At 37.3% G+C, this 16211-nt stretch overlaps 2 protein-coding genes across 3 annotated transcripts in view; both read right to left on the bottom strand.

Annotated features, from left to right (window-relative positions):
* Window positions 1–4926, bottom strand: part of LOC127872325 (uncharacterized) — a 92156-nt gene extending 87230 nt beyond the window's left edge. The window contains exons 1-3 of the mRNA XM_052415655.1: window positions 4625–4926; window positions 3727–3814; window positions 1754–1936 (exon numbers count right to left, since the gene is read on the bottom strand). Of these exons, the coding sequence (XP_052271615.1) occupies window positions 1754–1936; window positions 3727–3814; window positions 4625–4926 (573 nt within the window). The remainder of the gene's footprint in view (window positions 1–1753; window positions 1937–3726; window positions 3815–4624) is intronic.
* A 2231-nt stretch (window positions 4927–7157) lies between these two features.
* Window positions 7158–16211, bottom strand: part of LOC127874709 (protein ZNRD2-like) — a 9314-nt gene continuing 260 nt past the window's right edge. The window contains exons 2-4 of one of the 2 annotated variants that reach the window (XM_052419245.1): window positions 12648–12796; window positions 10985–11069; window positions 7158–9219 (exon numbers count right to left, since the gene is read on the bottom strand). In XM_052419245.1, the coding sequence (XP_052275205.1) occupies window positions 8858–9219; window positions 10985–11069; window positions 12648–12796 (596 nt within the window). In that variant the 3' untranslated portion in view covers window positions 7158–8857. Of the gene's footprint in view, window positions 9220–10984; window positions 11070–12647; window positions 12816–16211 lie in introns of those variants that run through there. The other variant, XM_052419244.1, reaches the window with a different exon arrangement.

Genomic DNA, 16211 nt, shown 5'->3' with positions numbered 1-16211 from the left:
TTAAATAGTCAGTTTGTCGTTATAGACAGTTATGGAATTGAGCTTTATTTTAAAATGATATATATACGAGCATGTATGTACATTTAGGTATATATGAGTCGTGTTCTGAGAAAACTGGGCATAATGCATGTGCGTTAAGTGTCGTCCCAGATTAGCCTGTGCAGTCCGCACTGGCTAATCAGGGACGACACTTTCCGCCTAAATTGGATTTTTGCTAAGAAGAGACAGTGCTATTGGAAAACCGGGCTTAATGCAAGTGCGTGAATAGTATTCTGATTAGGGACGACAATGTCCTTCTTGACTGGATTTTTGTCTAGAAGATACTTTCTCTTAACGAAAGAACCAGACGCGTGGAAAGTGGCGTTCCTTATTAGCCTAATCAGACTGCACAGACTAATCTCTAACAACAGTTAACGCGCGTGCATTAAGACCGGTTTTCTCAGACCGCGACACGATTATGAATAACATGTGTAGCTAATAAGCACTCAGTTACACGCATTGAATGATTTGATTGTTAACAGCAGTTCAACAATATACCTTATCGATTATTGAACGCTTTACATTCCGCGTTAGCGTCAAAGCGGTGATGAACCTACAGTATAATGTGAGTTGCGGAAAGTACAAGTCTGAAACACGTTTTTTTAATAATATTTATTGTACTTGCGACGTTTTTGCAGCAAAAACATTGGAAATAAGTATCGAGCGTAGACCCGAAAAATATATTAACTGACGAAATATTGAAACCCATTTTGTTAACATTGAACTCGAATTATCTCACTAAGATCTTGTTGATTTTAAATTTCACCATCCAACATTAAAATGCAAGGTGCCATCGATATACATGTATATGAAATAAACGATTAATATGGCCACTCCTGGTATTAGGATGTTGACATTTTTTTCACAGAATATGAATATTGTTCACGCCACATTGAAGGTCACGCTGATAAATAATTCACAAAATATTACGTATTATATGTACCCCTTCACATTCTATACAGGCGTTGTCAATCAAACCTTTTACCACAGTGTTCAAGCCAGCATGAAATGTGAATTATACAAATTACTTGAATACATCAAATGCTAAATTAACATCTTATTTCTAACGCACGCATACCATCTAGCGCCCTTTCATAGTTCTGTTTGTTTAGCAACACCATAACACCGCAACTATCGCCTTAAACGTAGATTCAACTCCGCAAATGAATTACCGGTACTCTTAATACGCCTTCAAAGATCGATTATTAAATCATGCATAATTCTTATGTGCTTATAATGAAAAGGAACGCGATTGATTTCCGTAAAAAAACAAACACGCCTTCGCTATAGCTGTTATATATTGCTATATTGGTAAGGAAACATATTATAAAAGACATCCGAGATAAAGTGCACATTAACTTTTTCGGGTCTTATAAATGATTTATAACCATAAAGAGAAGATAATTGAACAGTAAAATACCCGTGATTTCAAGGGCATTTGACTTACCTACACGTATTAAATCACTGACATTAAATGGCTTAGAGGGTTATTTGATAGTGACTCGATTCGCTTTCAAATACTAAATGGTTAAATAATGCATTTAAGAATGTATAACTGACAATTGCACGTGTTAAAATAAAAAGTACAGTATCGGGTTGTTTTAGCTAGTTACGTATAGGTTAGCCCCGCAAAGGACCCCCCAGTCCGACTGTAAACGGATGAAAGTTTGGCGTAGGGCTAGCTACCCAACTGTGAAAAACACGCACAATAAACCTGGTCATCAGAGGGAGTATTTCCACCACATAAGGCATTTTGGGTGTCACCATAAACCAGATCGATCACTTGTGTATCGTAGAGAAGTTTCGTCGCTCTCTTCAGGATGTACCGATACTTGTCAAGGGAGGAGCAGACGTCGCTTCGGACCATCATCTCCTTGTCGCCCTTTTGAAACTGAGGCTGAAGAAGAATTCATCAGGGAGGTCCAGCCAACGCCAGCGTTACAACACCACTACGCTGAAAGATTAAAAGTAGCAAATTGTTCAATGCCACTCTCCCCAACAATTGCCAGGTCCTAAAGGAGCTGCTTGAAGAAGAGCAGAAGTGGCAGTGAAAGTAGCAGTGACCTCAACACGTCAAGAAGTACTGGGCCCAAAGTCCTACATACACAAATAGTTAATATCAGCAGAGTTTGAAAAATAAATCAAATTACATCAACAGCAGAACAAGAGCTGGCTCCATCGGAAGACATTTGCCTTTTTTCGAAACCTAAAGGCTAAACGCAGATTTCGAAACCTAAACGCGGACCCTAAGTTCAAGGCCAAGGGGGTCCAAAAAGTGCGTATGTAAAGGTCTTGTTCATATACAAATATGAAGGTTACATCTGAAGCGACACAAAAGTTATGAGCATTTTTCGAGCGGAAACGAATTTTTTATGATTCAATGGTCGTAACTCAGAAGTACCTGGGTAAATTTTGCTGATTATCGAACTTAACCTATATTTTATTGCCTTACACATGTTTATGAAGTTTGGTGAAGATCCGATGACAATTGCTTATTGTTATTGAGCGGAAAGGATAACAAACTCAATTTTTCGACGATTCAAAGGCCGTAACTCAGGAGTGCCTTGTTCAATTTGGCTGATTATCGAACTTGATCTAGATCTTATGTCCTTACACATTTTCATGAAGTGTGGCGAAGATCCTATGACATTTGCTCGAGTTATTGAGCGGAAACGAGAAAAAACGCAATTTTTCGATGATTCAAGGGCCGTAACTCAGAAGTGTTTGGATCAATTTGATCGATTATCGAACTTGACCTAGATGTTATTGCCTTACACATTTTCACGAAGTTCGGTGAAGATCCTGTTACATATGCTTAAGTTATTGAGCGGAAACTAGTAAAAAACAATTGTACGATGATTCACGGGCCGTAACTCAGAAGTTTCAGGGTCAATTTGGCTGATTATCGAACTTTGCCTAGATGTTATTGCCTTACACATGTTCATGAAGTTTGGTGAAGATCTGATGACAATTGCCCGAGTTATTGAGCGGAAACGAGAAAAAAAAAAACAATTTTACTATGATTCAAGGGCCGTAACTCAAGAGTGTCTGGGTCAATTTGGCCGATTATCGAACTTGACCTACGGTAGATGTTATTGGCTAACACATTTTATTAAGTTTGGTGAAGATCTGATGACAATTGCTTGACTCATTGAGCGGAAACTAATCGGGACGGAAAGACTAAATGACTAACTAACAGACGGTGTGATTTTAATATGCCCCCAGAACCTATGTTTTGGGGGCATAAAAAGCAAAAGCATAAGAAGGGTGCACAGAAGCAAATAGGAACGTCAAGCCAAGTATAAGAGAAGACACACAGAAGTAACTAGATACAACAGCACACTAGAACAGAATCAAGGACCTGTGCTTAATGACCAAGAGAATAGCAAGCAAATATACCAAGCCTGAGAGGCCAGTAAGGTGCAGGAACGGAAGAATGATAGCAGATGGCGGTCACTGGAGTGGAACTCGCCACTCTGCGTCAACTTCATCAACTATTAGAATGTGTTTGACAGCATTAACTGGAAGTCCCTCGGGAGACTACTGAGACAGTACGGATTGCAGGAATAGATCACCAAGATCATCAGGAAGTCTTATGAAGGGATTGCCGAGAGTCTTTCACAACCAGACAGGTCACCGTTGCCTTCGAAATAACCACCAAAGTGCGAAAAGGCTGCTTACTCTCACCTTTCCTGTTCCTAGCGAAACGGAATCCAGTAGAGACTTTGGAAGCAGTACAACCATCTCGGCTTTGGCAAAGATCTGGCTCTTCCATCTAACAAGCAACAGAAGATGCAAGAAAAGACCAACATCGTTGCGGACAGCTCAGCGAGGCTGGGCTTCACAATCAAAATAGGGAAATGCAAAGTGTTCAAGACAAACGCAGCCAGCAACATACCCATCACAGTTCAAGGAAAGGCCATACTTGTATACTTTCACCAAAGTACCTTCTTATAATGCCCAAAAAGTGCATAGTTTAGTTGTTTAAGGGGTCCATGGGGGGGGGGGGGGGCGAAGCCCCCCGTAAGCTTTTACGATTTTAATGATTTTGAAGGCTTTGACAACCACGTCTCGAGCAAGTCACGCCTTATATACTTTCGTCAAAGTACCTTCTTATAATGCTAAACAAGTGCATAGTTTATAGTTTTGGGGGTCCAGAGGGCGAAGCCCCCCCCCCCCCGGAAGCTCCACGATTTTAGTGATTTTGAAGGCTTTGGCGAGTTTAAATAGGTGATTTAGATCTAGTTAAGTGTGAAACATCAAATGAATTGACTTTACTTTGGCGATTTAAGGGGTGAGGGGGCGTACGCCGCGTCCGCCCCCCCCCCTGGATCCGCCTTTGCTGGTCGTGTCTTTTGCATCTTTGGAAAACGTGTTCAGTAGTTTGTTCCTCTTCTCCACTTGGACAGAGTGGTGAGGGTACCAGCTTGTATTTTCTGTTCATGTGGGCATTCAGTCTGTTGTGTCCTGAGCATATTCGAACCATCACTACTTGTTCTGCTCTTTTAAGCAGTTGATAAGCATCTTGTTCTTGCTGGGGCCTGGTGATTGCCTTTATGATGGTGACTTTCTCTCTGTATGAAACCTGGGTATTTGGTTGCTCTGTTTTTCTCCCTGTTTGGCTAGTTGGTCAGCCTCCCCATTTCCTGACACTCCACAGTGGGCAGGTATCCACTGGAGTGCTTTGTTGAGGTTATTGCTGAGTCTTGTCATAAGTTTAGCTAGTTTTGGGGAGGTGTTGTTTATCAGAGCTTCAAGGACTGATCTTGGATCTGTGAGGAGTACTACTGAGGTGGTATCTTCTGGTGAGTTATCAAGCATAGAGGCTGCCTTCATGAGTGCTTCTGTCTCAGCTTTGTAATTGCTGAACCTCGTTCCTGTGGCCATTTAGTGTGTTTCGTTTTCTGCCTGATGGATATCTGATGAGGATCCCAGCTCCTCTGTCTTCAACGGCTCTAGTAGCTGATCCGTCTGTGTATACATGTGTCCACAGATCTGATGGGAAATCCTCATTTATCATGGCTAAGGTATGACTTCTTTTAATGATTTCATTTTGTGCTTCTGACTCAATAAGGGGGAAAGTAAGTCCAATTTGTACTTTTGACAGATCATTTGCTGTTGGATTTACAATGTCTTCAGAGCTGAGTGGAGCATCCTGGACAACCCGCATCCAAGAAAAGCAGCTGAAGAAAATAAATCTGTATTCAAGATCAAAATCAGACTCTTCAAAACCATCATGAAGCCAATACTTCTATATGAAGCATAGGCCTGGAGAACCACTGTCACCTGTATTATGAAAATCCAGGTCTTCATAAACACCTGCCTCAATAAGATCTTAAGGTACGCTAGCCACACAAAAACATAACCAAGACTTATTGAGAAAAACAAACACCAGCCTGTTGAAGAATACATTCGTGAGAGACTTAGGCAATGGATAGGTCAGGCCATTTGCAAGCCTGCATCCAGTACGACAAGACAACCTCTCACTTGGAACCCCCAAAGAAAGCGGAAGAGAGGGCGGCCTTGAAACACATGGCATTGAGACCCGGATGCAGATCTCAAGAATTGGGAACAGCTTGACAACATGAGAGACTCACCCAGATTCAAGACGCCTTGATGAAGTTGGTCGGCCGCCAAATTCCCTAACAAGACCTCAGGTCAAGATGCGATGAAGTATGGGTTATTTCCTCAGGTGAAACATCAGGTGAAATTTCATTACAATTTTTTTCTAGTTCTCCTTTGGTCGGAAAAGAAAAAGATTTTTTTAATTGCATATGCAGAAGATAATTTTGAACCACATGAAAATAATAACCTCTGACCAAGGCTTGCACCCCAAGAGGGAAAAGCCTTTAACCCTTTACCTCTTTGACACATGTGTAGTTCCGTAGAAAGTTTACTTTTATTAATGACCTTTCTTACTAAATTCAAGTTTTAAAAGGCTATATATATAAACTTCCAACAACAAAAAGTGCCATACAAAGGTAAATTGCAAGAGGAAGACCTAAAACAAGTTACATTGGTGCAAGTAGAATAAATTCCATTGTTGATCATCTAGGTTATGCAAGTATCAGATTTTTCATTCATAACGTTCACTATTACAGTTTGTTGAAATCAAGAATTAGAGATCAATTTGTACAAACTTGATAGTTATTGCAAATATAAAACCGAATTTTGTTTTGAAAAATATTTAGATGTTATTACTAATGACAAGTTACGATAATTATTGACAAGTATACGCTTATGTTCCCATAGTTTAGAAATAGAATTAGGAAGATATATAATAACATAGAAAGAGATAATAGATTGTGCAAATTATGTAATAAAAATGCTGTAGAATCAGAATATCATTTCATTTTATGTTTCTCAAAGTATAGATGTAAAAGAAAAAAAATATTGGAAATTGTTAATGGCCTACTGTTCAAAAATTATTTCAACAAAAAGTAAAAAGTGTATGTTTAATTTTGCCAAATATATTAAAGAATCTCTCTGTTTAAGACAAAATGCTCTTGAAAACCTATCTGTTCTCTGCTCGTAATATAATATTCTGCTGTGTTCTTTGTTATATGTCTATGAAATTAGTTAAACAGAAATTGTATTTGTATACATGTATATGATTGTATTTGTCATAAGTTTTTTTGTATTTGTAAATGGCCAAGGGCAAATATTTTGCCGTTTGCTAATAAACTGAAACTGGCGTAAAGACGTTAAAATACAAACATTCTGCAACTTTTTAGCATAAAAAAGCGTCTCACCATGTCACCTTGTTTCGTTTTACAGATGATCTCGTGTCAGGACCGGATTCATTTGGTATGTGTTAATTTGCTTAATTTATGCAAGCTATCCCAGACATCTGCAGTCATCAAATTCCAAATTTAAACTGTGTTTAAAATCAAAACTAGCACTTTTTGATTCGTGAAATCAATGTTACCAGACCAAATTTAATGTTGAAATGTTTGCTATTGCTATAGGGAACACTGGTTTTGTATGGGTTAACTTTATTTTTCGAAGAATTCGTTAATTTCGATCATTTACAGATATTTTAGTGCTCACCAGAGCTAAAAGATACCATTTTTGAATTATTGACCTGGTGCTATAGTTTTTGACCACACAAGACCAACTTCAAACATATTTTTTTTCATTCAATATAAAACATACAATGTAAATATGTGCATGAGCAAGAACAAAAGCGATATAATACAGCAGTAATAATGTCAAACACATATTATGCATTATATTCTAGTAAATACTGTGTTTTTTTTGCTTTGGTTGCCTGTGGTGTATGTTGTTATTTTTGTCCCCTACCGGTGAAACCGGAGGGGACTTATAGTTTGCGCTCTGTCTGTCTGTCAGTCTGTCTGTCGGTCCGTCACACTTTTCTGGATCCTGCGATAACTTTAAAAGTTCTTCATAATTTTTCATGAAACTTGAAACATGGATAGATAGCAATATGGAGACTATGCACGTCATTTCATATTGTTCCTACGTCAAGAACTCTGGTTGCTATGGCAACAAATTAAGAAAAAATACTGACATTGGTGGAGTTTCACCGGTAGGGGACCATATTGCTTGGCAATCTCTTGTTAAATGTACTTCAAACATGACCTTGGTATTGTAAAGATAAATATTCTAACCAAGTTTCATCAAGACTGAGTCCTAAATGTTGCCTCTAAAATGGAAACAAGGTATTAGAACAAGTAACCTAGGCACCCAGATTTGAAATCTTCCTAAACAGTGTAAAAATAAACATTCTGACTTAAGTTCCATCAAGATTTAGTAATGGGATTTACTAAAAAACTTTACTTCAAGTTGCACGTTTCATCTTATTGCCAGCAAAGAAAAATATCCCAATATTTAACCAATATTTGTTGAAAAGTAAACAAGCACATTCATTAAAAGATGTAGTTTAGCAAACAATAAAATTAATTACTAAATAATGTTTAAAAGATTTTGATGGCAATTTTCAGAAAAAAAATCAAATTTGTTTTTCTGGTTATCCTCTTCCAATTATTCAAACTTTTATAGTTTCGGTGGCTACTAACAGGCATACTGCAAAAATAAATCAGTTCAAATTAGTTAACATTGATCTAATGCGATATACTGGTATACATGTATTCCATACTGTGGTTTAATTGACACAAATTATCAGCAAACTAGTCACTTCTTTGGATTTTGACTCTGAACTTTAATTCTGTTACAGCTACTCTGCCCATCATTCAATAAGACATATTCTAACAAGCAATACAGTGACTTTAATGGATAAAAAAACCATGAAATCAACATTACCAATTTTTGTTATTCAATACATGTTAATAGAAAAAGTTAAAAAATATAAAACACTAACATTTTTTGTAGAAATACATTGTCAGGGAACAGTAAGAAATTGCATAAAACTATGAAATTTTCACAAACTCCCAATAGCTTTTTTTTTTAAACGTTGGGCTCGACCAATTATTAATGCAGGATGAATAACTCACAGGCACTCTTTTCCCATTTTGCCTACATAAAACAAGTCATATGTACTGTGGGCAATGTAACATCTGTATACACAAAAAGAGACATAAAAGTTCTCTAGTATGTATCACCAAACTGATTCAATTACCAGAGCTGTCTGAAAAACATCAAAAGACATCAAATGACATTAAAATTGTGACTAAGAAATGTGAATAATGCAAAAATGCCAGTCACTGGTATATGCATGTAGTATATGCACATATCCATTTGTTATTTGTTCATATATGTTATTAACAAGATGGAAATGTAAGTCGACAATTGTTATGGTATCTCCTGAAAGCTCTTATGGTTAAATCTTTTTTCATTTTTAAATGATTGTTTTAATACTTTGAATGGCATCTGCAGAACTTTTGATCAATTGGCATAACTGTATACTATACTCAACACTGTTTGACTTCTGTAATTCATTTGTTGCCCATAGTATTTTAGCACTAAGTGCATCCAAAGAGTCAGTGAAATTTAAATTCAAATTATATTGATTTGATTTGCTGGCATTGCTTGCTGATGTCAGGGTTGTCGTGGCATCATGACTGGTTCTTTCTGGTAATGCAGCAGATGCCCCTAGACTGGTATCAGACAGTCTGGTAAGGAAAGACAACCCTTCAGTGTCAACCTCGTCTAGGGCAGTGCCTTCTCGGATCTGAGATCGAGCTGCAGCCTGACTCAGCACTGAGAAACAGGAAATAATGGCTGGTGCATGAAGACAATTTAATACAAGAAACATATCAATGTACCAAATTAATGTTTTCAGTCTCTGGCCTATTGTGAAATATAATGCTAGGTCTGCATGTAAGCTACCTAGCCTCATTCAATCCAAACTCAAATAATTGAGCAGAAACCGTTTCTCTTTTTTGTTACAGTGACCTTGAAATTAATCTGACTGGCCCCAAATAAAATCCCTACCTAATTTATAATTAAGATGCCTACAAACAAAATTTTAGCTCAAAACCTCCATCAAAATCAAGTTATTAAAAGGAAACAATTTCGAGTAACAACAAACTTGAGCTAAACCCGCTGGCCCCTAATGCAATGTCAAGCTTGGTTTGCAAAAAAAATGCATTTAAATACTAATACATGTAGCTTCAATTAAAATTAAATTAATTGAGAGGAAACTGTTTTTCCATTTCTAATAGATGTGCCTTTGATCAGACTTGACCTAAATGCAAGCAAAAGATAGGGCAGCATGTAAGCTAGTGACATTACAAAAAATCATTTCAATGCCTTAAGTTATTCAAGTAATCAGTGCTCCAGCTAGGCCTAAATGGAAGGGTGCGCTGCCCTGCCCTTCTAAAGCCCCACCCTTCCCATGCCCAGCCCTGCACTTTTTAAGACATAAAATAAAATTTAACGACATATTTTAATTTATAAATTGAGTTATTGAGTGGAATTTTTTTTTTAATTAGCAGTGCCCTTAATCTGACTGGTCCAAAATACGATTCCAAGATAGGTTTGCATGTAAGCTCACTACACACAATTTCAGTGCAATGCCTCCATTAAATTACAAGTTATTGAGCATTGACCCTGTTTCAAATAACATTTACCTTGACTTGACCTTGACCTGACTGTCCCCTTATACAAACCTGAGCTTGGTCTCCATGAAAGCTTGCTATATCCAAGTTTCATCAAAACTGATTGATTCAAATTAAAGTTATTGACCAGATTCCATTTGCTTAACACTGCTGCCAGATGCAATCCAATAACAAGTTTATTAATCATTGAAATTGTTTGGTTTAACTCTTTCCCCATTGGAATTAAAGTGACAATGGCTTTTGCAACCAACATAAAACCAGAACAGCCTGCGAGTAACTCCCAGTCTGTTCAGGTATTTTTGCTGTTTGCTATTCATCAGTATCGTAGGTTTGGAACAGAAGCCTTTCAAACTTGATTCTAGTAAATAAGATTTTAAATTTAATTAGATTTTCTGAGGGACTACAAACACATCTAATTGCGTTTAAAAGGGGTAAAGGGTTTAATAATATTTAGACTGTGCCAAAGTAGATTAAACAAGCAAATTCGTTGAATTGATATACCCCGCCAAAATGCGTCTAGACACAAAAGTGTTTTATTTGACACTCCGCTAAAAAAGCATTTTTTTTTTAAATACAAAGGACCATAACTCTATTATTAACAGATGGTGTACAATGCCATTTGGCGTGCATCATCCTCTTATCCATATATATATACTCATACCAAGTTTCAATGACATCCGCCAAAGCACTTCAAAGATATGGCTCCGGACACAAAAGTACCAGACGGACGAAAAGACGGACGGAAAGACGGACGGACGGACGGATGGACGGACTACCCCAAAACAATATCCCTCCGCCTATGGCAGGGGATAATAATATTTATACTGTGCCAAAGTAGCTGAATTATTATTTAGACTGTGCCAAAGTTGACTAATTAATATTTAGACTATGCAGATGTTTCTTACCAGGGTCATCTTTGTCAGTGTCTGTATCCAGTTCCATACAGGCCACGCAGTAGTTCACACCGTGCTTGTCTTGCAGTAGTATAGTCTGTAACATGATCACAATTGGGCCATTTTGGCTTTTGAAAAGTAAAGTGAAATTTAAATGCTCTCTTAGTTATACATTTATTTTCCAAATTATTTATTAAAAGGGTCATTAGCTCTTTATATCTGAATATTATTTTGCTTATTTGAATACCCATATATGCTTTTTGAAAACATGACATCTTTAAAGTTCTCATTTTACTTCTTCTGTGAACAACTCCCTTTTACATGTAGCTACTTATACTGACATTTTATGCAGCAAACTACTTTGGACTCACTAACATCTTTGTATAAAATGTCATACAACTTGTTTTTATCATTTTGTCTTTTGATCTCAAATATAGACACCAGTGGCAATCCGGATAAAGACACTATCAAGCTTGTTACACATAAAAAACATGCAAATATCTCTTTCTCTTACATCTATATTACTTAAAACTTGTAAAAAGTAGGCATCCCTTCATTAACCCTTTACCACTTAGATATGTATTTTGACGCATGTGTAGTCCCTTAGAAAGTTAAATTTAATTAAAGACCATTCTTACTAGATTCAAGTTTTAAAGGCTTCATTTTCCAACCCTTAGATACTGATGAGCAGCAAACAGCATAAAACTGGAACATACTGCGAGTTACTCGCAGGCTGTTCTGGTTTTATGCTGTTTGCACATAGCCGTTTTCATTTTGCTTCTGAGTGGTAAAGGGTTAAATGTCAAACATGAACTTAGACAAATAACATGTAAGTGAGCAATTCTTAACGTCAACATTTCTGATTTAATGGAAGTCATCTGGGAACAACAGATGAATTCAAGGTTGCAAGGTTTGGCGATTGATACGATGAGCAGATTAGCCTATTAAAATGAAAGTCTCATGTATTTGAGCTAACTTAAATACAACAGGCTTTAATCTGTAATGCCTTGTCTCACTTAAACCAGCTAAACTACAGAAAAAATATAGATCAATACATTCAAACAAGAATCTTGACCGGAAACAATAACTGCAACACAGTAACAAGCAAACAACAAAAGGAAAATCAGTCAAGTAATTTCAGGTGTTTGAATTAAGTTCCGAGAAAGGTGCCCTAACTTCAATCAGGAAAAAAAGCGAGTTGAAAATGAAATTTGCAATTGGGGATAACTTACAGGTGATGTAATCAATATGGAAAGGAATTGTTTTGTGGTAAGTTCCATTTTGGTGAAAATCTTAAAAATTAAAATGAATTTACTAGGTAGATGTGCTTTATATTCAGCAACAGATATAAAATGAAAACAGATTTGAGCCACGCTCTGTCAAAGGAGGTTTAATCCATGTGCGTAAAGTGTCGTCCCAGATAAGCCAATCCAGTCAGCACAGGCTAATCAGGGACGACACTTTCCGCCCAAACTTGATTTTTGCTAAAGAGACTTTCTTTCAATGAAAAATATCATACAAGCGGAAAGTGTCGTCCCTGATTAGCCTGTGCCGACTGCACAGGCTTATCTAGGATGAAACTTTACGCACATGCATTAAACCCCCTTTTCACAGAGCACAACCCATTTGAATGTATCATCCCATATTAAAATGCTGCTGTTTGTATGTAACATACCGAGCACTCTGGGCAGCAAATTCCCAGCATCTTGTAGCCTTTGAGCATGTAGTCCCCCATTAGTTTGCTGATCTTGTCTGAGCGTTCCCGTCGCGCCTGAATGATCTTCATCTCAGCTTCAGACGGAGGCTGCCACTCAAAGTCGTCGTCTGCAAGTGAGAAGGTCATTTTATTTATAACAATGCAATTGATAACAATTCATTTTCATAACAACAAAGAGATGACCACAGGAAGCAGTAAGAAGGTCTACAGAACCCTCAAGATCCTTAGTTAGAACTGCCAGCACTATCGGTCAGGATTGCCAGCCCAATCCTGACCGATAGTGCTGCAGCCCTGAACAGTTGGGCAGAATACTACAGTGACCTCTGTAGCTTTGACATGACCTCGGTATCCCTCAAAGTGATCCCAGATCAGAAGCAGATGAAGAATTCTGTCCACATTAAAGGCAGAGATGGAGGATGCAGTGAGCAGTCTGATGGAAGGGAAATCTCCACAAGTGGACAACATCCCTTTTGAGCTTATTTAGCACAGAGAAGAGGTAAAGACTTCAACAATGACAGCACTTTGCCAGAACATCTGAGAGAAGACGTTGCACCAGGAGTGGACCCAGTCTTTGGTAATCCCCCTACCAAAAAGGGAAAACCTCAAGCTGTGCCAGAATTATCCCACCATCTGCCTCATCAGCAATGCCAACAAATTCATGCTATGCATAATCCTCAACCGATTGAAAAGTAAGGCAGAGGAACTGCTGGCCGAAGAGCAGGCTGAATTCAGAACTGAAGAGTTTAGTGGAAGAGATTTAACTGCTGAGTCATCATTGAAAAAATCGTCAATATCCAAATGAGGACTTCCACAAATAAAGACAGATTTTGAGCATGTGTGGCATGATGGCCTATGGCTTTTAGAAGGTTCAGGGCTGATGCAAATAATTCAAGACACAAACAAAAACGCCAGTAGAGAAGTACTTCTCAATGGACAGATGGGTGACTTCTGTTGGCATTTGTAACGGATTCTGCTCTTCCTCATCATGTTCCTCATTCCTCAAACTTTTTCTTGAGAAGATAATATATAAGATCCTCCAGGACCAAAACACTTCCATCTCAATTGATGGCAGAACCATCTCAAGCAAGAGATTAGCTGATGACATGGAACTCATGTTACCTCACTGACAGACACTCTGAAAGATCAGGAGCATATGGGATGTAGGTCAGCAGGATGACGTCAACAACATTGTGATCAACCCCGATGTAGAACACCTTTGAACAAGAATAACTCCAAAAACAGCTCAGTATCTCCAACCTTGTGCAAAAAACAAACGAGACAGCAGCATGTGTTGGCCCACACGAATCCTTCATGGCCACTGTCAAAAGTTGGCTTTGTTTAAACAAGTCACCAAGCATGACTTACTGTGCAAGACTGTTCTCCAGGAAATGCTAGAGGGGGCACACCTTCAATACCATAAGAAGAAAAAATGGATGGACAATTTAAAACAGTGGACATACCTCCCCAGTGATGACCTAACAGCAACCCACAAGAGACCAGACTGTCATGGTCGCTCTCTTAACCAGAAAGTCCAGACCAGTCAAGGGAATGATGATGATTTAAATTTCTAGGAACAAAAATCCATCAAATAACTAATTTATTTGTTATAACATTAATAATATAAAAATATTTAATAAAATGCATTTAACAACATTCTACAAATAACTGGAATCACACAGAAAATTGTGATTTTCCTTAGTCTATAGACCATTCCCTCATAGTATTTATTTATATGAACAATGTTTCAATATTAATTCTAGATAAATGAACTTTGGTGTTGTGTTATGATGTACCCATCTGTAACTTGTAAACATGAATTAAAATTTAATAAATAAATTATAACTTCAGTCTTTATTTCCACTCAATGCTTATAACCATGAGTACTCCAGGTTATTAATAAGGGCGTTCACAAGGCTTCAGAATGGCAGAAGCCAACAAATACTGAAGCTTTTGTCCACAAATGAAGTTTTTCCAAATGAAATTACCGCAGAATATCGTAGAATCCTTGTTAGGCTGGTTGTAAGGATCAGGATTTAGCCTACATCTTCGTTATCCAATGATGACTGGACTTCTTTAGTACTAACAGATTTTTTAATATACTTTTCACATAAAAAAAAATCTAGAGATATTTGGTACATCCAATATCACTATTGAGATATCATACTGGTTAAAACATGTACTGAGCATCATTATCCCGCAGTTGGTCAAGTCTGTTTTTGAAAATCTTTAATGACTTAGCAGACACTACTTTTAAATTATTCCATTCAGTTATGATTCTTTGAGAGAAACTTTTCAGTCTAAAATTTGTGCAAGTTTAAAACAGTGTCCTTTAGTTTTAGATGTGTTGAAGGATATTAATGATTTAATAACACGTAATAATATCTCCTTTTCTACGTCTATGGAAAAGGCTGGGTAGTTTTGATATCTTCAATTGATGGTTGTAGTTCATATTTTGAAGGCCTGGAGCTTTAATCTTGTAAAACGCCTCTGAACACCCTTCATACTTTCAATTTCTTTCTGTAGGTAAGGATACCAAACTGTGTTCCTGACCCATATTCAAGATGTGGTTGAACAAGAGCTTTGTATAATTTGACATACGAGTCCTTATTCAGAAATGAAAAAGACCTGCCTATTAGACCAACGGTACTGTTGGATTTGTTTACTTTACTGGAGACGCTTATTAAATTTCATATTGTCCTGGAAAATGATACAGAGGTCACACTCCTCATTTACTGTATTCAATTTGTTCGCATTCATGTTAACATTCAACTTTGTCATTTGACCTTCCGTAGAACATCACCTTGTATTTTTCTACATAAAATTTCATTTCCCACATTGTTGCCCAGTTACTTATGGTGTTAAGGTCATCTTGTAAGATTGTACAATTATCCGTGGTATTATAGATCTGTGTGTCGTCTGCATTTTTTTTTTATGTAGCTATTAACAAGGCCTGGTAAATCCTTGACATATAAAATTAACAATATTGGTCCCAGAACACTATATTGAGGAACTCCAGATATAAAATTTCTCCAGTTAGATGATTGACCTCTTATAAAAACATATTGTTTTCTGCCACTAAGGAAGTCTTTAATCCACGATAAGGTCCTTTTATACCATATGCCTATACTTTGGTTAATAACCTTTGGTGACTTACTTTGTCGAACGCCTTAGCCATGTCTAAATTAACAGTGTCCCATGAATTATTATTATCAATAAAATAAGACCAGTCTTCTAACACATCTAGCAGTTGTAACACACAGGAACGACTGGCGCGAAATCCAAATTGTTGATCGGATAGTAAATGATTTCTGTCTTAATGTTCAATCATATGTAATCTAATTATCTTCTCCGGGCTTTTACACAATATGGAAGTTAAACTAACAGGGTGTGTATACCGTGTTCTAGTTACAATAATTCAACTCTAAGCTTTTTAGCCCAATGGCCAGAGCCGCCATAGCAAAAATTATCAAAGGCTCTGGGAGTCCGTTTATATGGACTAACCCTGTTCCAGACTTACAGAAA

This window comes from Dreissena polymorpha, chromosome 3 (genome assembly GCF_020536995.1).
Source record: "Dreissena polymorpha isolate Duluth1 chromosome 3, UMN_Dpol_1.0, whole genome shotgun sequence".
NCBI lineage: Eukaryota > Metazoa > Mollusca > Bivalvia > Myida > Dreissenidae > Dreissena > Dreissena polymorpha.
The sequence above is the reverse complement of the archived record's forward strand: the minus strand, read 5'-3'. Positions and strand labels throughout refer to the sequence as shown.